This window comes from Pristis pectinata, chromosome 5, assembly GCF_009764475.1.
Source record: "Pristis pectinata isolate sPriPec2 chromosome 5, sPriPec2.1.pri, whole genome shotgun sequence".
In the NCBI taxonomy this organism is placed as follows: domain Eukaryota; kingdom Metazoa; phylum Chordata; class Chondrichthyes; order Rhinopristiformes; family Pristidae; genus Pristis; species Pristis pectinata.
Window position 1 is genome coordinate 44,521,025 of NC_067409.1, and position 26,260 is coordinate 44,547,284.

The 26,260-nt window shown below is 40.4% G+C and overlaps 1 protein-coding gene across 1 annotated transcript in view; it reads left to right on the plus strand.

Annotated features, from left to right (window-relative positions):
* LOC127570344 (E3 ubiquitin-protein ligase HECW1-like) overlaps window positions 1–26,260 on the plus strand; it is a 315,832-nt gene that overhangs the window by 218,643 nt on the left and 70,929 nt on the right. The window contains 6 exon segments of the mRNA XM_052015802.1: window positions 11,336–11,406; window positions 13,752–13,873; window positions 17,407–17,592; window positions 19,856–19,990; window positions 24,266–24,371; window positions 25,332–25,428. Coding sequence (XP_051871762.1) covers window positions 11,336–11,406; window positions 13,752–13,873; window positions 17,407–17,592; window positions 19,856–19,990; window positions 24,266–24,371; window positions 25,332–25,428 — 717 coding nt within the window.

Below are 26,260 nucleotides of genomic sequence, written 5' to 3' on the forward strand. Positions count from 1 at the left end.
CTCTTCTTTGGAGGGCTGCAGAGCCAGATCATTGGAGGTACTTAAAGAGGAATTTTTGAAAGATGAATCCTGGGGCAAATCTGCTGTAATCATATTGAATGGTGGGGCAGGCTTGGCCTACTCCTGCTCCTATGTTCTTAAATTCAAATGCATCCACCATGCTGAGCCTTAAAAGAATTTTGTAAATTTTAATTTTGTAAATTCCAGAAAGTACAGGCCTAGTCTACTTTATTTCTTCCTGTATGGCAAACCCAGCACCCCAGGTATCTGGTGAATCCTCTCTACACTCTCACTATGGAAAGGAGACCAAAATTAAGAGAGGTGAGAGTTTTTAAAAGAGGTGAGTCTCTGTGCTTGGTGTTCATTTTCAGTGAACAGGACCCTTAAAGAGGTACACGTGCATATTGTTAGTAATAATTGGCTCATTAGCTAATCGGCAGCAACAATAAAAAGAAGCTAGAGTTGTTGGAGTGGTCAGTGTTAGAGCTGGGGCGACTGAGGCTTTGGCGAGAGAAGCTAAGTAAGTGAACTAGGTGAGGGAGTGTGAGCAGCTCTTAAAAATTACAGGTTTCAGTAAGAAGGCACAGGTAAGAACAGGTAAAGCCTTTACTTTGTGTCTGTAAATCCTTAGTCTTGACTCAGTGTAGGCAGAATGACAGTTAGGGCAGTGGAATGCTCCTCCTGTAAGATGTGGGATGTCAGGGAACCTCACAGTCTCCCTGATGACTACTTCTGCAGGAAGTGCACCCAGCTGCAGCTCCTGACTGACCAGGTCAAGGAAATGGAGCTGGAGTTGGATGTACTCAGGACTATCCGGGAAGCTGAAGACCTCATAGATGAGACTTTTTACTGAGGTGGTCACTCCCAGGGTACAGGCTTCAGATAGGTGGGTGGCCACCAGGAGAAGTAAGGGGAGTAAGCAGTCAGTGCAGGGTTCCCCTGTGGCCTTACCCCTCAGCAACAAGTATACCCTTTTGGATACTGCTTGGGGGGGCGGGGCGGGGGGGGGGGGAAATGACCTATCAGGGCACAGCAGCAGCCAGGTCAGTGGCACTGCAGCTGGCTCAGCAGGGAAGGGTCAAATCAGGCAGACCGATAGTGATAGGAGACTTGATAGTTAGGGAGACAGACAGAAGATTCTGTGGCCGCGAAAGAGGTACCAGGATGGTGTGTTGCCTCCCAGGTTCTAGGGTTGAGGATGTTTCAGAGTGGCTGCAGAATATTGTCAAGGAATAGGGTGAGCAGCCAGAGGTTGTGGTGCACATTGGCACCAATGACATAGGTAGAAAGGGGGAGGAGGTCCTGCACAGTGAGTATAGGGAGTTAGGAAACAGGCTGAAGAGCAGCACCTTCAAGGTAGTAATCTCTGGATTACTCCAGGTGCCATGTGCTACTCAGGGCAGGAATAGGATGATAGAACAGGTGAATGAGTGGATGAGGAACTGGTGCAAGGGGCAGGGTTTCAGGTTCTTGGATCATTGGAGCCTCTTCTGGGGTAGGGGTGACCTGTACAAGAAGGACAGGTTGCACCTCAACTGGAGGGGAACCAATATCCTGGCCGGGAGGTTCGCTTATGCTGCTCGGGAGGGTTTAAGCTAGTTTGGCAGGGGGATGGTAACCAGAGCACCAGGTCGGAAGGTGGAGGGATTGAGAGGAAGGCAGATGTCAAGGCCAGTAAAACCAGGCAGGAGCAAAGTAATAGACATGATGGGACGAACAGTTTGAAGTGTGTGTATTTGAATGCTAGGAGTATTATGGGTGAGGGTGACGAACTTAGAGCATGGATCAGTACATGGAACTATGATGTTGTGGCCATAACAGAGACTTGGTTGAGAGATGGACAGGAATGGGTGCTTAATGTTCCAGGATTTTGATCTTTTAGAAAAGATAGAGAGGGAGGTAAAAAGGGGGCAGGGGGCACTACTAATATCACAGCCGCACTCAGAGGTGACATAATGGAGGGCTCGTCCACTGAGTCTATAAGGGGAGAATTCAAAAATAAGAAAGGTGCAATCACTCTGATGGGATTATACTACAGAACTCCTAGTAGCCACCAGGACATTGAGGAAACAGATATGCAGGCAGATTAGGGAAAGGTGTAAAATAATGAGGTTGTTGTCATGGGGGACTTCAACTTCCCTAATATAAACTGGGATCTACTTAGTGTAAGAGGCCTAGGCAGGGCAGAATTTGTTCGGTGCATCCAGGAGGGTTTCTTAAATCAAAACATAGATAGTAAATTTGCAGATGATATGGAGATTGGTGGTGTTGTGGATAGTGTAGAAGACTGGCAAAGGATACAGCAAGATATCGATCAGTTGCAGATACGGGTGGAGAAAAGGCATATGGAGTTTAACCTGCCCAAATGTGGTGTGCACCTTGGGAGATCAAATGTAAAGAGACAGTACCACTGTTAATGGCAAGACCCTTAACAGTGTTGATGAGCAGAGGGATCTTGGGGTCCAAGTTCATAGCTCCGTGAAAGTGGCTACACAGGTTGATAGCACGATAAAGAAGGCGTATGGCATGCTTGCCTTCATTAGTCGAGGCATTGACGTCAAGAGTCGGGAAGTTATGCTGCAGCATTATAAAACTTTAGTTAGGCTGCATCTGGAGTATTGCATTCAGTTCTGGTCACCCCATTGTAGGAAGGATGTCGAGGCTTTGGAGAGGGTGCAGAAGAGGTTTACCAAGATGCTGTCTGGACTAGAAGGCATGTGCTACGAGGATAGGTTGGACAAACTTGGGTTGTTCTCTCTGGAGCAGTGGAGGCTGAGGGGAAATCTGATAGAGGTTTATAAGGTTATGAGAGGCATAGACAGAGTAGACAGCCAGTATCTTTTCCCCAGGGTTGAAATGTCCAATACCAGAGGGCATTCATTTAAGGTGATAGGGGTAAGTTCAAAGGAGATGTGTGAGGCAGGTTTTATTTACAAAGAGTGGTGGGTGCCTGGAATGTGTTGTCTGGGGTGGTGGTGGAGGCAAATACAATAGAGGTGTTCAAGAAGCTCTTGGATAGGCACATGAATGTGAGGGAAATGGTAAGATATGGCAGAAGGGATTAGTTTAGTTGATCATTTTATTACTAATGTAATTAGTTCGGCACAACATTGTGGGCCGAAGGGCCTGTTCCTGTGCTGTACTGTTCTATAAAACTTCTATAAAAGTACAATACTTTAGATGTGGTCTCACCAAGGGGCCACAGGTGAATGTAGTAAGACCTTTTTTCAACTTTCTTCATATACTCTTGCAATAATAGTCAACAGATCATTTTTGCTCTAATTGCTTGCTGCACTCACGTGTTAGCTTTCAGTGACATATATAAGGACACCCAGATCTGTTGAACATCAACATTTCCCAATCTGTATCATTTTAAAAAATACTCTTGTTTTTGCACCAAAGTGGTGACTTTGATTTTTCACATTGTGTTCCATCTGCTATGTTCTCACTCAGTTTGTCCATGTTCTCTTGAAATCTCTCTGTATACTCCTCTGTATTCACAATTGCATCTAGTTTTAGTATCATTAGCAAACATGGAAAAATGACATTTGGTCCCCTCTGCTTGAATTATAGTTAATTGATTATGAAAAGCTAATGCCTAAGCACCGATCCTTGTGTATCCCATTACTCACAGGCTACCAACCTGAGCAAAATCTGATTGTTCCCACTCTTTACTTTCCCTCTACTATCAATTTTCAATCCATACCAGTATATTACTCTTAATTCCATGTAACCATCTTGATCAACTTTCTGTGTGGGACCTTACTGAAAGCTTTCTGAAAATCTAAATAAACCAGACCCACTGAATCTCCCTTTTCTACTCCACTGGTCACATCCCCAAAGAACCCCAGTAGATTAGTCAAGCATGTTTTCCCTTTCATAAATCCATGCTGACTCATCCCTCTCCTATTATTCTTTTCTAGGTGCTCTGTCATTACGTCCTTCATGATAGATAACTTTATATATCTGGCCAATTTCTCTTTGCTTTCTGAAGCTGAGTTGTTTCTTCAGCAATCTAATCAGACATAAAGCATCAAGGTTCTCATATTTTCCACTTTGCACTTCCTTTACTGAATTGCAGATCATTGTTTAGAATTTGTGGAATTCCTCCCTTCTCAGTGGAATTCCATCTTTAAGTTCTTTAATCTCCAATGTGGAAACTTCCATTAACTCGTACCATTGAGCATGCTTTCACATCCCAGGGTTTCTGCTTTGAATTATCTGCAAAGACCGTTAATAACTATCTTGATCTCCATATATTGCAACTGATCCAGGCTGTTTTTTGTACTGTCTGTCTTAGAATTCCCCAGGAGATTTGTATAACTTCCAGACTGTACAAATACATCAGAAACACTGCCATGTCCTGTCCTTGAAACTAACCCAGATGGCTACTTGAGTGCTCAATGATCCAGAATAAACACAAAATTTTTTTCCATAGAATTCATGTTTCTAATATTTCAAACAATTTGGTTTTCAAAGATTATTTAATAAACAATTAAGTGTATTTGTAACTACTCATCATGTTTGAAATATTAAATTGGCATTAGCAAATAAAATGCCTTTAATCCACATTTTCCAGTACATCTCATATTTCTGGGAAAATCTAGTTGAGGAAAATACCTCATGTTTATGTCAACAGCAATCAAAGATCACACGTTTAATTCACCACATCAGTAAAACCTACAGTCTTCAAATTAATGTTGCAATCATCTTTTCTCTGTAAGTAATAAAGGAACATTGTGAGACTGGTTTAGTTTAGGGAGTGCTAAGTAATCTTTCTGAATTATTGGCATAATGTCAAGGAAACATTTGTCATGCTGCATAAAATTCGACTGGAAAAGTAGACAGATACAGGATAAGCAATTTCTTAAAATATGGTGATTTATTCTTGTCAGTTGTTTAGATGAATTCTTATGTTCTGTGTTAAGTTAAAGAAAACACAGATACTGTATATGAAAGACAATTCCTTGCTCCTATCCTTCAATAGAAAGCAGTGCTGATAGGAAGTATATAACAGGATATCACAGGTGCATAGTGTATGATAATCTGTCTTTTAATTTTCATTAGGAGAAATTGAATCAACATTTGTTTTCAATCACAGTAAGAAATTAGATGCCCAAAGATAACATCGTCATATAGTGAGACCACTATAAAACTTAAATTAATTAGCACCTTCTGTTTTAACTGTTGTGTTCTCCTGTTCTATTCACTTCAGTGTTTTTTTTTAATTTGGTGTAAACACTAATAGCAAATAATGGCTCAAATTTTACACCAAAAATAACAGCAAAGTGATTGTGTTCAAAGTTATTAAAGAGTAAATCAAACAGAAATTTTTGGCAAGAACCCATGTGCATTTAAATGTAAAAATCAGGAAGTTGCTGCTCAGATTGCTATATTTATATCATGCCAAGAAAGTCCACATTGGAACACAAGGAATGAGCTGAAGTTACTTAGACAATAGAGGCATTCAAAAGTGATGTTAAGAGTTAAAGCTTATCCATAATGGGATTAGTACCAATGGGTACTTGATGGTTAGCATGGTGGGCTGAAGGACCTGTTTCTCTGCCATATGATTCTATCACTCGTTCCAGTAAACCTATAATAGTGTTAGGTCCTCAAATATCTAATAACGTCTTTGGCTTTATAAGTTAATGTTTACATTTGTGGTATTTCATTTCTTCTGATTTTAAATATTGTAGGAGATTAAAAAAAGTGATGTAAATAATTTTTAAATCTCTTCTTCTGTTGCCTTTCATCTGTCACTTAATTCCATCTTTATTCCCACCTTTTTGCTTTTAATAGATGCATTGGATTACCTCTTGTATGTTACACTTCCTAGTTCAGGCTGTGTGCTTCATTGTGCTCCAGATTTCCAGTAAAGGTGCTGATGTAAAATGGTTTGTTAATTGCTGCAAATACGAGAGCAAGTCTGTGGGGAGGAGTAATTGTAATGAACAACACTTTTCATTCACTGCAAACCTCAAAAGTCCAAATCCAAGTTGGAGACAGTGACCACAACTCCTTGACCTTTACCCTAGCCTAGGAGAGGGATAGGAGCAGACAGTATGGGAAAGTATTTAATTGGGGGAGGGTGGAATTATGATGCTATTAGGCAGGAACTTAGGAGTGTAAATTGGGAGCAGATGTACTCAGGGAAATGCACAATGGAAATGTGGAGATCGTTTAGATGGGGTTCTGGATAGGTTTGTCCCACTGAGGCAGGAAAAGGATGGTAGGGTGAAGGAATCATGGTTGACAAGAACTGTGGAATATCTAGTGAAGAGGAAGAAAGAAGCTTGCTGAAGGTTTAGAAGCAAGGATCAGACAGGGCTCTAGAGAATTACAAGGTAGCCAGAAGGAACTTAAGAATGGACTTAGGAGAGGTAGAAGGGGGCATGAGAAAGCCTTGGCGAGTAGGATTAAGGAAAACCCCAAGGCGTTCTACTTGTATGTGAAGAACAGGAGGATGACTAGAGTGAAGGTAGGACTGATTAGGAATAGACTAAGAAACATGTGCCTGGAGTCGGAGGAGTAGGGGAGGTCCTTAATGAATACTTTGCTTCAGTATTCACCTATGAGAGAGAGAGACCTTGACATTTTTGAGGACAGTGTAAAACAGGCTGATAAGCTAGAACATGTCGATGTTAAGAAGGAGGATGTGCTGGAACTTCTGAAAAACGTTAGGATAGATAAGTCACTGGGGCCAGATGGAGTACATCCCAGGATACTACAGGAAGTGAGGGAAGAGATTTATGAGCCCTTGGCGATGATCTTTGCGTCCTCACAAAGGAGTAGTACCAGATGATTTGGGGGGCGGCAAATGTTGTCCCTTCGTTCAAGAAAGCGAGTAGAGAATAATGCTGGGAATTTATAGACCAGTGAGTCTTACTTCTGTGGTGGGCAAATTTTTGGAAAAGTTTCTTAGGGACAGGATTTATGAGCATTTGGAGAAGCATTATCTGATTAGGGACAGTCAGCATGGCTTTGTGAGGGGCAGTCATGCCTCACGAGCCTGATTGAATTCTTTGAGGATATGACAAAATACCTTGATGAGGTTAGAGCAGTGGATGTGGTGTATATGGACTTTAGTAAGGCGTTTGATAGGGTTCCTCATGATAGGCTCATTCAGAAGGTCGGGAGGCATGAGATCCAGGGAAACTTGGCTGTGTGGATTTGGAATTGGCTTGCCCATAGAAGGCAGAGGGTGCTTGTAGATGGAGCATATTCTGTCTGGAGGGCGGTGAACAGCAGTGTTCCGCAGGAATCTGTTCTGGGACCCCTGCTCTTTATGATTTTTATAAATGATTTGGATGAGGAAGTGGAAATGTGGGTTAGTAAGTCTGCAGATCACATGAAGGTTAGTGGTGTTGTGGATAGTGTAGAAGGTTGTCGAGGGTTACAACGGGATATTGATAGGATGCAAAGCTGGGCTGAGGAGTGGCAGATGGAGTTCAACTCAGAGAAGTGTGAAGTGATTCACCTTGGGTCAAATTTGAAGGCAGAATATGGGGCTAATGGCAGGATTCTTAGCAGTGTGAAGGACACAGGGATCTTGGGATCCAAGTCCATAGATCCCTCAAAGTTGCCACACAAGTTGATAGGGTTGTTAAGAATGAGTATGGAGTGTTGGCCTTCATTAGTCGGGGGATTGAGTTCAAGAGCCATGAGGTAATGTTGCAGCTCTATAAAACCCTGTTTAGACTACCCTTAGAATATTGTGTTCAGTTCTGGTCGCCTCATTATAGGAAGGATGTGGAAGCTTTAGAGAGGGTGCAGAGGAGATTTACCAGGATGTTGCCTGGACTGGAGAGCATGTCTTATGAGGATGGGTTGAGCGAGCTAGGGCTTTCCTTTTTGGAGTGAAGGAGGATGCGAGGTGACCTTATAGAGGTGTAGAAGATGATAAGAGGCATAGATCAAGTGGACGGCCAGACTTTTTCCCAGGGTGGAAAATGGCTAACAATAGAGAGCATAATTTTAATGTGATTGGAGGAAAGTACAGGGGGGATATCAGCGGTAAGTTTTTTTTTACACACAGGGTGGTGGGTGCATGGAACACACTGTCGGGGTGCTGGTAGAGGCAGATACATGAGGGACATTTAAGGAAACTCTTAGGCACATGGATGATAGAAAATGGAGGGGTATGTGGGAGGCAATGGTTAGATTGATCTTAGAGTAGGTTAAAAGGTCAGCACAACATCGTGGGCCAAAGGGCCTGTACTGTGCTGTAATGTTCTATGTTCTATATTATCATCATCGTAAAGGCTTTTCTGAGGACTGACTATTAATGAGGTCCTCTGCCATTGGTAGAGACATGTCAAAATGCGTGCCAAAAATTTGATTTACCCTTTTTGGTTTGCTGCACAAGCATCTATTACCCATGCATGTAGCACTAGGGGCGAATCAGGAGACCCACAAAAAAATCTAAAAATTGGTGAAAAATCCAGTGTAAAAAGAATCCTTATTGTCATTTACACTGTATTTCCTGAAGGTATCTGCCTGAAGAACTTGTAGCTGCCTTGCCATTGCTGTACTGACCAATGGGAAGCAAGTCAACTGTTAAAGAAACACTCTCTACAGCAGCCACAGTACAGGAGCATCAAAAGCTTCCATGGAGGAGAGGGAAAGGGCAGTGTGGGAGATTGTGGTGGTGGAGAGATATGACAGTCTCCTGTGTAGCTGGATACTTCACACCACCATCAGACGATAATCAGGACCTAATCAAAGAGCAGGCCCTGATTGGACCCAAGATCATGAGGGGCCAGTGCTTACAGCAGCTTTCACTGAGGTGCTTAATAACAAGATACTTCAACCATTGTTCATGATACCTGTGGATAAAGAAGTAGAGCACAGACAAATGAGTCTCGCACATTCAGTGGCCAAAACTTTGATCTCCCAGCAGGGATCCTTAAATTCACATTTCATTGTCAATTTGCTATGCAGTTTTCTCTGTTTTACACTGAGTGGAAAATGCACTTCGCACGTCAGATCATGTTCATGATCCATTTGGGCCCCATGATTCCCTAGAAATTGGATTTCACCCTCTTTTGGTGCAGTAAGAACATGCTGTATACAGCACTAATGCTCAATTAAATCTGCTGCAAAAATTCATGTAAATGTAGGATTGCGTACTGCAGACTGGATAACACCATCTCATGCCAGACAAGTGTTTGGGGTGCTAAAGTGAACTGAGGCTGGAAATGTCTGGAAAGTTTTCTGATAGTCCCAGGTCAATTAATGACTTAAATGACTTTCACGGGCAACAGCAGCATGAGTGGGTCTAATTTCTAGGCAACAATTCCTTACCCACCACATTTCTTACTCCATATTTCAGAACTTCTCAACATCTCCATTATGAGGAGGTATTGTTTAAAAATTTATGGGAAATAAAACAAGGAGTGAAAATATTATTAAATATCTTGGTAATATTGTAATTAAATTACCGGTTCTTTTATAACTTCAAGATATAATTTATTTCATGAACAATGTCAGGGGACAAAATCCACGTGAAAAAAGGCTGGGGATTCTAATGGTCTTTTGCAAAATGGCACTTGTCCTTCATGGTCAGGCCTGCGGTTGACCTAAGAACGAGTCTCTGAAGGTGAAAGGCAATGAGGACTGAAATATTATTTACCCTTCTGAATCCAAATCAGGGTGATTTAAAACTTTTTTTAATTGGACCTTCAAATATCTTCTTCAATTCTTTAAAATGCATATATTCCAGTCTATAACATTTCTTTGGATCATGACATGCACACAAACGTATTTCTGTACCAGAACCAGTACTTTTGAAATGCAAGACCAGAGCTTAGTGCTGAAACAGAGCTGAATAAATCAGTAACTTGGCCAGTGCCTCAGCCTCTGTCTAATCAGTCTGAAATCATTCAAGCACAAATTCTCCAGCAAATGAAAGTGGTAGCCCAGATATCAAAAATGACACAAAGGGTACATTTATCAAATCTATACTCCCAGCGGGGAGTTGCACTGACAGAGGTCAGAGAATAAATTGTATATTATGGTAGTTTTAACTCCAACCTATACTCCCTTCAAGCTTGGCTTCTCGCTATGATTGGTGATTATTTTCCCCTTATTATAATACTGTTGATTGTACAGTGGTCCTCTTGTACAGATGTTAGGTGCTTTGGCAGGATTTAGTATAACTCTTGAGTTGAGTTGCAACCTGATCATTGAGTGGGTTGAGGCAACAATTCTTGTTAGGTGGGGTGTTGGGAAGGGATTGGAATCTGGGAACCATTTCAAAATATTTGACTTTAATGCCATATGAAATATTATTCCAATGTGATGTCAGACTTAATTTAAAGAGTGCTAAATGAGTCATTGGGGTCTATTGTACACCAAAGACAAACTTTTTTTTAGTGTATATTGCTCCAAGCTCTGGAATTCCACTTCTAAATTATCTGTGCTTTTCTACATCTCTCTTCTCCTTTCAGCAGTTCTTCAAAATCTTGCTATTAAAATCACACCTAAGTGACTTGGTGTCTAAAGTTGTTTCATAGCGCCCCTATGAAACATCTTGGGACACTTTAGTATGATAAAAGGTACTAAATAGTTACAAGTTGTTTTTTCAGCATGCAAATTTTCATAAATGTTTAAATGTCATTACCCAAGAACAGTGCTTTGCACATCTGTATAACGTAAAGTCAAAGAGTAATACAGCACCGAAACAGGCCCTTTGGACCAACTCATCCATGCGACCAAGATGCCCATCTAAAGCTAGTCCCGTTTACCTGCTTTTGGCCCATATTCTACTAAACCTTTCCTATCCATGTTCCTGTCCAAATGTACTTTAAATATTGTTCAACCTGTGTGTGTTCAGTCCAGAACTCAGTCATGTATGTAAGATGTTGCCTGGCAGGTAGAATATGAAGGCATCCCAACACATTTTCACATGGACTGGTGAGAACTGACTCCTTGGTCTGAAACACCAGTAAGGATGGAAGGGACTTTTCAAGAGAAAGCAAAGAACCTTCTGGAAAATTGAAATGGGAATTAGGGAAGAATCGATATTTGCTGCTCTTGTGCACCTCTTAATAATTGATTCAAAAGCAGAACTGCAGAGTTTGGAGACCATGACCCTTGGCTGAACAACACTATGTTAAGGGCAGGAGAAATAACTTGTGCATGATAGATACTGCCTCAGGTCACTTGAGTTGGCCTTGATTTATAACACAACCTGGTTTGCCATGGCGATGATTTAATTGGTTTCAAACTGTGACGGCAGTAACACTGTTTCTCTCCGCACTCCTTTATAACACCATTGTGCAGCTATTTCTGCATTCCAATGAAATCATTTCTCATTCTGGTTTGACAACAGGTATCAGAATATTCAGCGGACAATTGCAACAGAAGATGAGGCCATGGCAGAGATTTCACAACCAAACACAGGTTTGTATATTTACCAAATATATCCTTGAACACAGTTGTTTGGAAGCCCTTGACACAATTCCAAGTATAACATCCAGATTTCTTACTCTCTCAGGCATGATTACTGCAGTTAAAATGTCCAAATAGATGGAATGACACAAGACCATCTGTTGTGGTTATTGTGAAATTTCATTGTTCGCTTGAAGTAATTAACCAGTATTTTGTCAAGGCTTTTCCTAATCATTAATACATGAAAGTAGATCAAGATCCTGTGAAGAAATCAGTAATGCCATGTAAATATCAAAAGACAGTGCTGGATTGGAAAGACAACTGGTACACCTGCAGGCTTTAGGAACAGAATGAGCAAAAAGATCAAAGCATCACAAGAAAATGTTAGCTGCTTGTTCCTCTTAATACCTCGTGTGGGGTAGTGAAAATACTGACTAGTTTCAACTGCAGCAGTTGGAATCAATCACTGGCATTGTACAGATTCTTCAGAGCTGTTTTACATCATGTAACATAAGTAGAAGTGACTGTGTTTGAGTGCTGAAACAATGCAAAGGTGCCACACACACAGAGCATAGTTCATGGAACAGTGAGAGATTTAATGTATGCTCACAAGAAAGCCCCAAGCATTACATGATGTTGGCATCTGAAGCAATTCCTTGGTCCATCAAATACTTCATTTGCTAGAATGTGAATCTTATTCAATTTGTTTCTGGTTCTGATTTTCAATAAGTGCATGCTGCCTAAAAAAGTATCAGTTATAGTTTATTTACTAACTAAGAAGCCTTGGTAAATTGCCACAGTGCATCTTGTAGATGATACACTGTGAGCATGGTTACAGATTTACAGTATGCAGTGTTTTTTTAACTGCAACAATTTAGTTATTAATTTACGGGATGTAAGTGCAGCTGGCAAGGATCCCTTTATTGTCCACCCATAGCTGCCCTGGAGACAGGAGGCCACCTTGAACCATGCAGTTAAGTTACTTTCAAGGTGCTGTAAGGTAAATTATTTATTCCTTTCACCTCATTAGATAATAGGTTGGGGTTAGTAAATTTTAATCAGTTTGAACAGAAGCACCCTGATACACTCCCACCAAGATTTTCTTTAACACAAACTCACAGAATATAAACAAAAGACTACACGTGACTTGGAGTCTTCAAGTACATGGTTGGTCAAAGTGATGGTCTGAATCATTAAATGTTTTCTTCCTATTAGACTAGGAACCATCTGTCCTGTCTAGAATTATCAACACAGTATTTTTAAAAGTAAGAGGCATTGTTGTTATTGATGTTATTATGGTTTTTGCTGTTCCTCCTCTCCATATTCCTGCTCCTTCCTCCTTCCCCTCCCTCCCATATGCTTTTCCCTCCTTAATCCCGATCCAACCTCAGTGAGAAAACTAGGAACCATTCAGTTTTTTTTGTGTCCCCTTTAATGTTTGCCACATGATTTCTCAGAGGTTTCAGGCATAAGGCAGAGTTCTAGGATTTGGACACAATAACTATCAAGCAACATTGATATATTTCCGACTCAGAATAGATGACTTGGAGAGGAACATGTAGGAGGTGGTGGCCTCAGGCTGCAGCTGCCCTTCCCCTTCTAATCGGCAGAACTCGCATGTTTGGCTTGGAGAAGCCTTGGCAAGTTGTTACAGGGCATCTTTGTAGATGGTGTACACTGCACTCACTGTGCTCAGCTAGTGAGAGACTGAATGTTTAAGGTTGTGGACTGGATAACAACAAAGTAAACTGCTTTGCCCTGGATACTGTCAAGCTTCTTCAGTGTTGTTGGAGCTGTGTTCATTCAGGCAAATGGAATGTATTTCATCACACTTCTGGCTTCTGCATTTAGCCAGTGAAAAAATTTTGGAGTGTCAGATATAAATCACTTGCCAAAGAATACCCACTCTCCAACCAGTTCTTGTAGCCACAGTCTTTATGCAGCTGGTATTGTCAAGCTTATGTTTAAAGGTGATCCCTGCAACAGTGAAGAATTGGATGGTGTTGTTGACATTGAATATCAATGCCTTTACAAACAGAGGTATATAGACTCTCCTTTGTTGAATACAGGTGACCCAAAATGGTTTGTATCGCGATTTTTCATAGCACAAAGCTATGTCAACTCCGCATGTGTCAAGAAATACAAGTTGAAAAAAAAGTTTTTATTTACTTTTATTACATTAATATTGTAAGAATGAATTTTATTCTGTATCTCAATTTTTTGGGTTGATATTTGTGAATTCTTTAAGGGTGAATTCCCGTACCCAAACGGCTGTAACGTGAGGGCTGCCTGTACAGTCATTTTCTTTCACTTTGTGTACTTTAGCAGTAATATTGTGTTTCCACATTCTTTACTAGAACTGAGACGAGAAGGCTCCTTGTCTCCAGTTAATTCTCAGAAAATTAACATGTTATTGCAGTCTCCAACTGTCAAATTTATCACCAATCCTGAGTTTTTCACCGTGCTGCATTCAAACAACGTAAGTACCCTTTATAATCCCTCCAATTCTTGGTATTCTGTAGTAACATGAAACTCAGCAAAGTGGTATGTACCTGAATGTAATGGTTCTACATTATTTGACACAGCTGTGTTTCTAACAGTTTCTTATAACTGGAAATGCCAGTTTCCACGTGCATGCCTACAACACCAAGCTCTACCTCGCCTCCTTTGAATTTTGCTCTGCCTCTGAGTTCTCTGATGGTTTGTACAGGATGAGCAGAAACTGATCTTCAGTTCCACCATAAACTCTATTCAGTAGCCCATGTATTCCATCTCTCTTCCTGGCAACTGACTGAAACTGGGTCAGAGCATTCACAACTTGGTGTTAGATTTGACCCCATGATAAGAATATGCATGTTTTTCTTAAGACTATTTCCACCATTGTTATATAATCTGATTTCACCCTGTCTTAGCTCACCTGTGGAAGAAGCCCTCAAACTCCCCTTTGTTACCACAAGAATTGATTATTCCAGTACATTCCTGATTTGCCTCTAAGAACATGAAGTCACTAACGTCTGACACTCACCAATTCTCTTTTAACTATCAACCTGAAAACCGACATTGACTTCCAGTTACGCATTTCTCACCTATTCTTCAAATTCCTCCATGACTTTGCCCTCTCTATTTTTGGAAACTTCAGCCAAAGCAACCCTCCGTTCTGGCCTCTTAATCATTCTCCACAAACCTAAACCTAGGCAATTGCCTCTCCTCCCTCTGCTTTTCTACTTCTCTTTCCTCCTTCAGAAGCTCCTTAAGACCTATCTCATCTCTGACCAAGCTTCTGGTCATTAATCTAATAACTCGTTTTTGGCTCAATGTCAAATTTTTCATAGAGTCATAGAGTTATACAGCACAGAAACAGGCCCTTTGGTCCAACTCATCCATGACAACCAAGGTGCCTTCCTGAGTTAGTCCATTTGCATGCATTTGGTCTATATCTCTCTAAACCTTTCCTATCCATGAATCAATCTAAATGTCTTTTAAATATTATGATTATACCTGCCTCTACCACTTATAAGTACCTACCATCCTCTGTGTGTAAAGCTTTCGTCTCAGGTTCCCTTTAAACCTTTCTTCTCTCACCTTAAACCTATGCCCTCTAGTTTTAGACTCCTCTACCCTGGGCAAAAGACTGTAACCTTATCTCTGCCCCTCATGATTTTATATGCTTCTATAAGGTCAACCTTCAGCCTCCTTCACTCCAGGGAAAACAGTCCCAATTTATCTAGTCTCTCCTCATAACTCGAGTGTCCAGTCCTGGCAACATCCTTGTGAATCTTTTCTGCACCCTCTCTAGCTTAATCACATCCTTCCTATGGTATGGTGACCAGAACGACACTCAATATTCCAGGTGCAGTCCCATCAACGTTCTATATAGATGTAAAATGATGTCCCAACTTGTGTACTCAATGCCCTGTCTGATGAAGGCAAGCGTGCTACGCCTTCTTCGCCACTTTATCTACCTATTGTTTACCTTTGTTCATTAACTGTCCTGTGAAATACTTTGGAACGTTTTGCTGTATTATGTGCACAATAATCTGAAGCTTTATTTTTGGTGTAATTTAGTCTTTTTTTTCTTGTATGATCTAATTTGTGTTTTCCTTTCCTTTACAACCTAAATTCATCATCCCATCCATTCTATGCCCAGACTATATGCATCATTGTTCCCTCTACATTAGCGTGCTTGTTGTTATTTTGCTGCTCATACTGGAATCTTTACTCTTCTCTCAAAAGACATCTTCAATCCACACAGCAGACCTTTACAAAAAAAGTCATTTTAATTCTCACTCCCACTCTCAGTGTCCTGCACCGTTCCAACAAAACTCAATGTATGTTTGAGGAGCAGCACCCCATCTTCCAACTGGACAAGTTACAGACCGCAGGCTCACCATTGAGTTCAACAGTTTCAGATAATGAGCATTTCCAGACTTCCAGTATTCTTTGCAACTTATTTCAGATAATCATTCTGCATTTCATCTCCTCCAAACTTTTGTTGCCTTACACCATTGCACTTTTCATTTAATCTCTCGTGTTTTCAACCATAACACAGACTTTGCCTTTGGTTCTCTCCTCCCCTTTGCTCCTATAACAGTAACTTACAACTGGTGTATTTCTAAATGTTCCCAGTTCTGGTGAAAAGTCATCGACCTGAACAGTTAACTCGCTTTCCTTCCTATAGGTGATGCCAGTGATTTATGTTCTTATTAATTTTCTGACTCCTGTATAATACAATTTTCTTCATTTCTCTCTTTTTGCTGAATTTGCATTAGTTAATGGTCTTTGCACCGACTGACTTTTTTTCACACATTTCTTTCTATCTCATGTTTTTCCCTATCTATGCTGTCTTTCTGACCTTTGATAAATTACTTTTATTGATAACAATCTCTTGTTCATCAAACTGTAAAGTTCTGTGTGTCAGAGGAATATAAAATAGTTTGATAAAGGATATGCAATAAAACAGTTATTCAAAGTGTTTGATTAAATTTCAAGTATGGTAGCTTTTCTCATTGAATTTGCTTCTATGGTAATGTAAATTGGCTCCATTTGAGCAAGCAGTCTTATCCAGATTGAAACATGTTAGGTGAAATTGTACTTTTTGGGAAATGGCTCAGGTAATTCCATATGCATTTCACCTCAGTGCAGTTAGTGTTTTCCTAACATCATTTGCACACCTAATAACATAAAGGACTGTGTATCACATGTTTCCTTTATTACTGGCATAATTTTTGGCTTTTGGGTACAACCTATGACTTTCATTAAATACTCACAGAGAAACTAGGAGCACTTTGCACAAGGATTGTCAATAGGACATCAATTAAAGGGTTGCACTGGGACTTCAATGTCTTGCACTCAGAACCTACCAGCCTCAGTTGCCAATGGTCTGGATAATGGAAAATGCAACAGTGGAGGACCTTTCACTGCTTGCAGCCATTTTGTACAACTCACATCAGAGCTGCGTGTCAAGACTTATGTCCCCCTTATTATTTCACACCTTGCAGTGATGTGGGACCCCATTTGGCAGGGATTCGTTTGTAGTGGACTGTCGCATGAGGTGCCAGGCAGAAAAGAGATAACCATGCCTCCCCCTTCCACATGCTTTCCCTCGCCCTCAAGGCAGTCTTTTAAGCTGATTTTCTATGGCTACAAAGAAGGGAGTACTTTGACTCTCTGCCCAATGATCAATGTAGCAATGCTGCAGGCTTTTCAAGCAGCCTCCAGTGGGAACCACTCAGCTCATGCTTTAGCTCATGACTCCATGTGTAACCTACCACTGTGTTGTTTTCTGTTGCTCATTTCATGAATTTTTTGCAGCAGATCTAATTGGGCACACGTGCTGTACACAATATGCGTTCACTGCATCAAACAAAAGAGGGTGAAATTCAATTTCTAGGCAACCATATGGCCCAGATGGATCATGAACAAGATCTGTCAGTTAGCTGACAGCAATGATATGTTATTGTTCTCTGAGGGTAATCTATATCAACCTGCTCAAGCTGCTTCTTCCATTTTTAGAGTGCCTATCGAATGTTCACCAACAGTACTTGTTTGAAGCACATGATACTGAAGGTCCGCAGGGATGCCCGGAATTTTGAGCGTTATCAGCACAATAGGGACTTGGTGACTTTCCTGAACATGTTTGCAGATACACAGCTGGAGCTTCCTCGAGGGTGGGAGATAAAGGCTGATCAACAGGGCAAGGTAAGACAGACTAGGCTGAAGAGAATGGAATGTTTCTTCAGGTTGCTGTCCAGAAATAATTTGCTGTAATTTTTCTGCTCAGCCAAGCCACAAAAATCCACAATCTGTCTCCCTGCTCAAACAGTGCTTTCAAAAAGTTTAATTTCCCTTTTTTTTACAATTTTGTTGACAGATTGAGTAATTCCCTTTCTGTTACAATTCTGTTTCTTGTAATATTTTACTCCATGATTCACATTGCCAATAAATTGTTTCATTTTAATTAAATTTTTCTCCTTTGCAAATAATATCAGGACATTCATATATTTTTTATCTTTAATACTCAGAATTATTTACATAATTTGCATATGAAGTCACTTACTAAAACAATAAAAAGATCCTGCAATAAAGTTGGTCTTCTGTGATTACACACATGATAATGAATCTACAGCTCACTGTACACCACACTCTTTCCACTGAGCAATCTTGGAATTGGTTTATTATTGTCACTTGTAATGAGATACAGTGAAAAACTTGTCTTGCATACCATTCATACAAATCAATTCATTGCACAATGCATTGAGGTAGCACTGGGTAAAACAATACAGAATGCAGAGTAAATCTACTGATTTCAGTGAAACAGAAGAATTGGTCAGAGGTTCATCTTTGCTCGAACTGCAGTGTTTCTGAAGCCTATTTTCACCACTATCGCCCAGAATCCCTCAATATTCCAAACACAACTCCAGCATACACTTCCCAATGGCTTTCCTTTGATTATTGGACAGGAGCTGAAGATGAATAATTGAACGCTGGAATTTTTGCTTATTATTTCAATGGTTTACTTGCATAATTTATAAGGAAAGGCTGATAGAGCAAACGTAAAAGCAGATAAAGTGACTTGACTTTTTATTCTCTCTGGACAACTCCAACAACCCATTGCCAGATTCTTTATTTAATTATTTTTGGTTAAAAGGAAAATGTGCAAGACAAGAAAGGCTGGCTCTTGTTAGGGGCATGATTTTGTCCTAGTTTAGTGATTTCAATAGTATTAGTCATTTTTGAGTGGCAAAAATATTTGGAAAGGTACATGATGTTTGCCAGCTTGTCTAAGTCAGAAATGTCAATGTGTTTTTCCACACTCTTCTGGACAGTGCTTGTGTTATCACCAATCACTATACACCCACACTAATCACACATGATCCCTTTACTGCACTGAAAAGTGTTTCAACATGCAGCAAGGTATTCTCCAGGCTCTCCATCACAACATATATCACAATGTAATCCAGCTTATTCCAGGTAAATTTGAATTTTATTCCAAAACTAGCAACAAGAGAGGGTAACTTGAAGCTGTTTGTAAATTCTAGCCCATGAATAAGAAGGATAAGATAAGATTTCTTTATTAGTCACATGTACATCGAAACACACAGTGAAATACATCTTCTGCGTAGAGTGTTCTGGGGGCAGCCCGCAAGTGTCGCCACGCTTCCAGTGTGAACATAGCATGCCCACAACTTCCTAACCTGTACGTCTTTGCAATGTGGGAGGAAACCGGAGCACCTGGAGGAAACCCACGCAGATGCAGGGAAACCGTACAAACTCCTTACAAACAGTGGCCGGAATTGAACCCGGGTCACTGGCACTGTAATAGCGTTACGCTAACTGCTACACTACCACGCCTGCCCTGCCCTACTTGTGGGCAAAGTGTATAAATGGAGTGGTGGAGACCCTAGTTAATTTTGCATGCTTGAATATGGCCATCTTTCATTTTTTTTAAATGCTTGGGGAAAATAGATCAAGGGTCCTTAGATTCTCATGGGTCCATGCCCTGTCTTTGATTAAGCTGGATAAATACATGAGGGAGGAAAAAAAACTGAAGCATATGCTAAAAGAGTTAGATAAAGTGAGAGGGAGTTTATGTGGAGCATAAACTGACACAAGTCTGTCAAGACAAGTGGCCTATTTCGATGTTGTAATTTAATTATATATAATTCTAATATATTTCTAACATGTTAATTCCTCCATTGGCTTAATCAAAAGAGGAGTTCCATTATACCTTCACCAAACAATAACATCACTCAGTTTTCAGTTTCAAGCATCTTGTGTGTTTTTTTTCTTTGCTCTATATCCTATATTCCATCATCACAAGAATACTTAAGAAAAAATGTACATTTGACTAATTGTACTTAAAATATTATGTATATATTAATATTACACAACACCTGAATTAATATGGGGTAGTTTGTTAATGAAGAGTATCACCTCCTAATGGAAACGTTGTCCTTTCCAGTCATTTTTTGTTGATCACAACAGTCGTGCGACGACGTTTATCGATCCTAGGCTTCCACTGCAGAATGGGCGTTTGCCGAACCATTTAACGCATAGGCAGCACTTGCAGCGTTTGCGCAGTTACAGTGCAGGGGAGGTAAGTGTGTACTGGACTTATAATCAGTTTGTAGGAGCAAAGTTATATGCATTTAACTGTGATCTATTAAGGTGTTTAGCACAACCTAGACCAGAACAATACTATGGAGGATAGCTTGTGGGGACCAGTCTGCTCCAGTTCGTATTGTACATGTAATCCACAAGTAGCAAAACCATAAGCAAAGGTTCCCTAACAACAGTTGATTTCACGTGCGCTGGCATGAATGGTGCCAAGCCTCACAGACCAGATGACCCTCCACTCATTGGCCGGTCTGTTGAATTTTTCTATTTCATTGCTACATTGTATAAAATAATAAGCTGAATCTGCAAGGATTTATAATGAGGAAAGAGAGAGACCCTTGGAATGAGACTGTAATGAAGCAGTTCTATTGAAATAAAATTAACTTCTGTTTCTTCTCTATGGAAATGAATGGCAAATTTTAAAAATTAGCTCAATGTCTAAATGTATAGTTTGGTTAGGTGTGGCACAAGGCAACGTTCAGGTCTAATGTCCAAAGCCTGGCTGTCCATAAACATAAATGATGCCAGAACCAGATGTTTCTGGAAGTCCAACTGCCAATAATTCTCTGCTATTTGGAATACATTGGCATGCCAGGCCTTGTGACTGTGCTGTCAACCCATACCAACCTGAAGCACCTGACCTGACTTGGAAGAGGATAACAAGAAGAGTGTTTGGTAAATACAAAAAATATCTCTTTTTTTGCTTTATTTTTACATTGTCCAATATCTGAAATTTGGCATGGTCTTGGTCTCAAGAGTGCCAGATTTTGGACATCAGACCTGTATTAATCATTTTCAAATCTCAATACAAAATAGTTTCAAAATAAGGAATAGGCCATTTGGGACTGAAATGAGGAGAAATTTCTTCACTCAGAGTGGTGAATTTTTGAAACACTCTTGCATGGAGGGCTATTAACATTCAGCCATGAATTGAATTCAAAACTGAGATTGTTAGATTTTGGGATATTAGAGAAATCAGGGGATATGGAGTTAGTGCAGAGAATATTGTTGATCTTGTTGAATGGCAGAAAAAGCTCAAGGGACTGAATGGCCTAGTCCTGCTATTTTTTATGTTCTTATTCAGCCTCATGCCTGTCGCACCATTCAGTAAGATCATCATTGTACCTCAGCGCCACTTTACTGTACTGACACCATTTCCCTTGATTCCCTTAATATCCAAAAATCTATCAATCCTGTCTTGAATATATTCAGGTTCTGAACCTCCAGAACCCTCTCGACCGTCTGGGTGAAGAAATTTCTTTTCACCTTTCTGAATGGCCAACTCTTATTTTAAAAGTGTGACTTCTGATTTAAGACATCCCAGCCAGGGGAAACATCATCCCAGCATTTGTCCTGTCAAACCCTGTAAGAGTTTTGTGGTTCCTGTGTGACATTTGTTTTGTGTGACATTGTGTCTCCTTCTAAACTCAAGAGTGTATTGGCCAGTCTGCTTCATACAACAAGATAGTCATCTAAGGAACTGCCCTTGTGAATCTTTGCTGCACTCCCTCTATCACAGATATATATTTTTCCAGTTAGGAAGATCAGACTTCTGCTCAATATTATAGGTGCAGTCTTACCAGGGCCATTTAATTACTGCAAGGGCTCTGTACTATTATACACATATCCTCTTGCAATGAAGGCTTATGTACTGTTTGGCTTCCTAATTGCTTGCTATAGCTCTATATTAATTTTCAGTACTTTGTATAAGATGATATCCAGGTCCAATACTTTCTAATCTCTTATCATTTGGAAATTATTCCACGTTTCTATTTTATTTTTCTACCATTGTGGGTGACCTCACATCTTTTCACATTATATTCCATCTGATGTGTCCTCACCTCATCACGTAGCATATTTTTATCCCTTGAAGCCTCTCTGCATTTTCCTCACAACCCACAGCACCCAGCTTTCTATCATCAAAATACATAGATATGTTGCACTTGATTCTCGTATCCAAATCATTGACATAGATCGTGAATGAGGCAGTTATATTGGCTGATAAATGCTATCTGAATAGTAAAACATCATGTTTGGTTTTGATTGATAGAATTGCTCAGATTCTGGTATCTACTGGTTGATCATTGGTCAATGATTCATCATTGATTCCTGTGTAATCTCACTGCTCAAATCCTCCCAACCCAAAGACAGTCTGCTTATTCCTACCCTTTCTTTTTCTGACCATAACCAATCCCCAATCCATGGCAGTCTATTACTCCCAATGCTATGTACAAAATTCATAGATTATTTTCTGGCATCTTATCAAGGGGCTTCTGAAAGTCCCAATGCACCATGCAAAATTGTCCATCTTGGCAGGGAAAATTAAAAGGAAATGTATAATCTAAGGGGAGAGCCATTGCAGAGCTCTGAGATGCAGAGGGATCTTGGTGCCATGGTGCATGATTCACTAAAGGCTACTATTGAAGGTTTTGCAAGTAATTAAGAAAGGTAACAAAATTATCAGTTATTGCTAGGGGAATTGAATACAAAAGTAAGGAGGTAGTGCATTGGTGAGACCATATCTGCAGCAGTGTATGCAGCATTGGCCTCCTTACTTAAGGAAAGATGATAAAACATTGGAAGCGGTTTGGAGAAGGTTTACAAGACAGATTCTTGGAATGGATGGATCCTTTCATAAGGAAAGGTTGGACAGACTAGGGATGGTGTCCACTGGAGTTTAGAAGAGTGAGATGTGACTTGATTGAAATATACAAGATCCTGTGGGGTCTTGACTGGCTGGATGTGGAAAGGATGTTTCCTCTTGTGGGAGAGTCTGGAGCTTAAGGGTCACTGCTTACATACATGTAGTCATCCAGTTAAGAGAGGGATGAGCAAAATTTTTTCTGTCATTTTCTGATCCGAGAGTCTTTGGAACTCCCTTCCTCAAAGGGCAGAGTAAGCAAAGTCTTTGAATAGATTTTTGATAAGCAAGTGCAGAGGCTGGGGTGGTGGATGTTACAATGGGCGGACAGGAATGCAGGATTGAGGTTAAATTTGATCAGCTATGATCTTAATAAATAGCAGAGAAGTCTTGAGGGGTTGCTCCTGCTCCTAGTTTGCCTTCATTGCCACTACTGCTTGGGGCCCTGTAGATAACTCCCACCAATATTTAGAGACACAAGAGATGCAGATGCTGGAAATCTAGAGCTACACAAAGGAGCTGGAGGAATTCAGCAAGTCAGGCAGCATCTATGGAGGGACAGTCGATGTCTTGGGTCGAGACCCTGCATCAGGACTGGAAAGGAAGAGGGGAGATAGCCAGTATAAAGAGGTGGAGGGGGGAAGGAGTGGAGCAAGAGCTGTCGGGTGATAGGTGGATCCAGGATGTAGGGGCAGGTGTAACACTTAGCATAGTTGTAGGTATAAGTGCCTGGAGGGGGATCGGTGGGGAGGGACAAGCAGACAAGGGAGTCATGGACAGACCAATCCCTGCAGAAAGTGGAGAGGGGAGGTGAGGGGAAGATGTGCCTGGTGGTGGGATCCAGTTGGAGATGGCAATATGTTGAATGCGTAGACTCATGGGGTGGTAGGTGAGGACAACATTTTCTGTAATTTGCTGTTTCTTAACTCCATCCAAACTGATTCTACTTGTTTTTCTCTACTGCCTTGATCTTATCCTTAATTATCAGAACAATCATTCCTCCTTTCCATTTTGCCTATCTCTTCTTCAGGTTAAGTATCTGTAACCGCTAACTTCTACAGGTGAATTATATGTGAATACTCTGTGAATTACATTAATTAACATCCTTTGTTACTTAGAAATCACATTTCTGTAACAAATGATAGATTGTACTCATTTATTTTTATTTGTGCAATTAATCCATCTATCTTGTAATGAATCTTGAATGCATTCAATTTTCCCTTGCTCTGACTTGAATTAGAGGTACACTCCTATGTCTAAGCTCTATCCCTTCCTGATGGACTCTGGTATCATTATCCATTCCTTTACTTTGTACCATCACCTTGTCCTTTCTCTTTAGCTTAATACAATTCCCCTTTCCAGAACCCTCCCACCTGTACTACTTGGCTATTTAGTGACGATGGAACTTCATATAAAGATTAGAAATATTTTAGCACAGTATGTGTTATGACCAAGACATTCTCTACTAAAATTATGTCACGTGGTTTAAAACACCAATGTAGGACTCATACTTGCAGGTTGTTGCCAATTTCTATTGGGTAGCAGTGTACTCAGTCATCATAGTCACTCAGTTGCTGTCCTGATACTGAAAGATTATTTCATGTATTTGTATAGGCTTCTGATGTTTCACGAGTCCGGGGATCTGCACTGTTAGCCAGACCTACCAACACTCTGGTGGCAGCTATTCGCAATCAGTACCATCAAGATGCAGTGCCTGTGGGTAAGAAGATGAAGTTTTTAAATTTCCTTTATGGTGTCACAGAGCTTTACAATAAAATTCAGTTGTGCTGCTTAGACCAAGTTGTGAAAGAGCACTCTCATTTTGGAAGAGCTTTCTAAATATATTGTTGCCAAATATAAGCACTAAATCCCTCACTTCAGGTTCTGGAATTCCACAGTGTCATTTGTGGAGCTTGCTTGGTAAGATAGTAAAGGTTTTTGAGGCATGTGAAGTATTTTTTTTAAATTTGATTTAATTGGGGAGTAATCAATGTGCTTAATTAAACCAACCTAGGTGTTTGGAGTTGTGGGGAGGAAGGTGCAGTGATGGTGGTGATGTTATTTGTTGATGGGAGGTGTAGGGAAGATAAAGTATTGGCGGTGATGACGGAGGAAATAAATGCCCCATCCTCCACAAACTTGGTGTTACGCTGGATCATGTATTTTCCATCTGTTTTTGATAGGTCAAAAAATCTTCAGGTTTGCCTTCAGCTTAATAAGGAGCAAACCTTTCATCATCTCATGGTTAAACTGAGGCATACAGATCAAGTTAGGTCCAGTTTCAACACTCAACCACTTCTGGGTTAACTAATCTCATTCAGGGAATTCCAGGGTGATTTCTAGAGACCTGCAATTAAAAAGAGAAAGGTTAGTCAGGCTTTGCTGTCCAGTGACTATTGCTGGTATGTATAATCGTGTACAGGTAGTATGTGAGAACAAGATCGAACCTTGATGTAACACCCTTCCCCCACTGAGGAATCAACTGCCTACATTTGCTATTCAGACAATCACTAGAAAATGGCCACCTGGGTAAGATTTGTGTGAGCTATCAGTACATGTGAAATCGTGCCCCAACAGGAGTCAATATCCTTCAGGAAAAATGTTGACAAAATAGCAAACGTATAAACAGATGTATAAAATGATTGGAATGCTCATTTGTCATTTTCGTCCCCAATTACAGCGTACAATGACAAGATTGTAGCTTTCCTCCGTCAGTCAAACATTTTTGAGATGCTTCAAGAGCGGCAGCCCAGCCTAGGCAGAAATCACACGCTCAGGTAAATGTACATATCATCAACTGATTTCATGGGTTGCTTTTGTTTCAGTATGTGGAACTGACTGATAATTTTGCCCAATTTACAAAACACAAGCTGCCATGATAGGGGCTAAATTCACTACATTGTGGAAGTGAGGATCTGATTTTGAGCTTGTTTCCTTTAATTGTCCTTCCTTACTATAGTTCATTAGATCTTGAGGATTGTCTTCTTGCACGTCACACAACAAGGTTGACCTTGCTTCACTTGTGCCACAGATATTTTGACTGCCAGGACTTCAAAGCTGAGCCTGTCCTTAGTTATTACTAGTCCAATCCTCTGGATTAATAACATAATAAAATACATTAAATACAACGCATTCCTGTGAACATCCAGTTTTTGAGGTTTACTGTTTCCCCACTTTTGAACTGCATGAAGCTTTACACAATTGCAGGGACCTGCAGAACATTGACCCTGATGAAAGATGAATTTCAGCACAATCGTTCGAGGCACAAAATTTGTCAACTGCACCGCAATTCCTCACAAGATCATTTAATAAGAACAACTCTAAGCAGAAGGTATAGTAAGAGTAGAGTGGAAAATGTCAGTACAGTTCTCATTGAAAATACCTCAACTTTTGAATGCACTTTGAAGATTTTGTTTGGCAGCATCTAACAAAAATATATTTCTCCAGTGGCTCAATAAACTTCGACAATGTTGACTAACTTTTACAGATGAGGAAGGTCAGCACTTTGATTCCTGGCCAGTACTTGGTTGATCTCCCTGGGTCTGTTATGCAGTTGGTCTTAATTGTGGGGCTTATTAAGAAGATGCTCAGGGTGGCTGCTCCTGACCT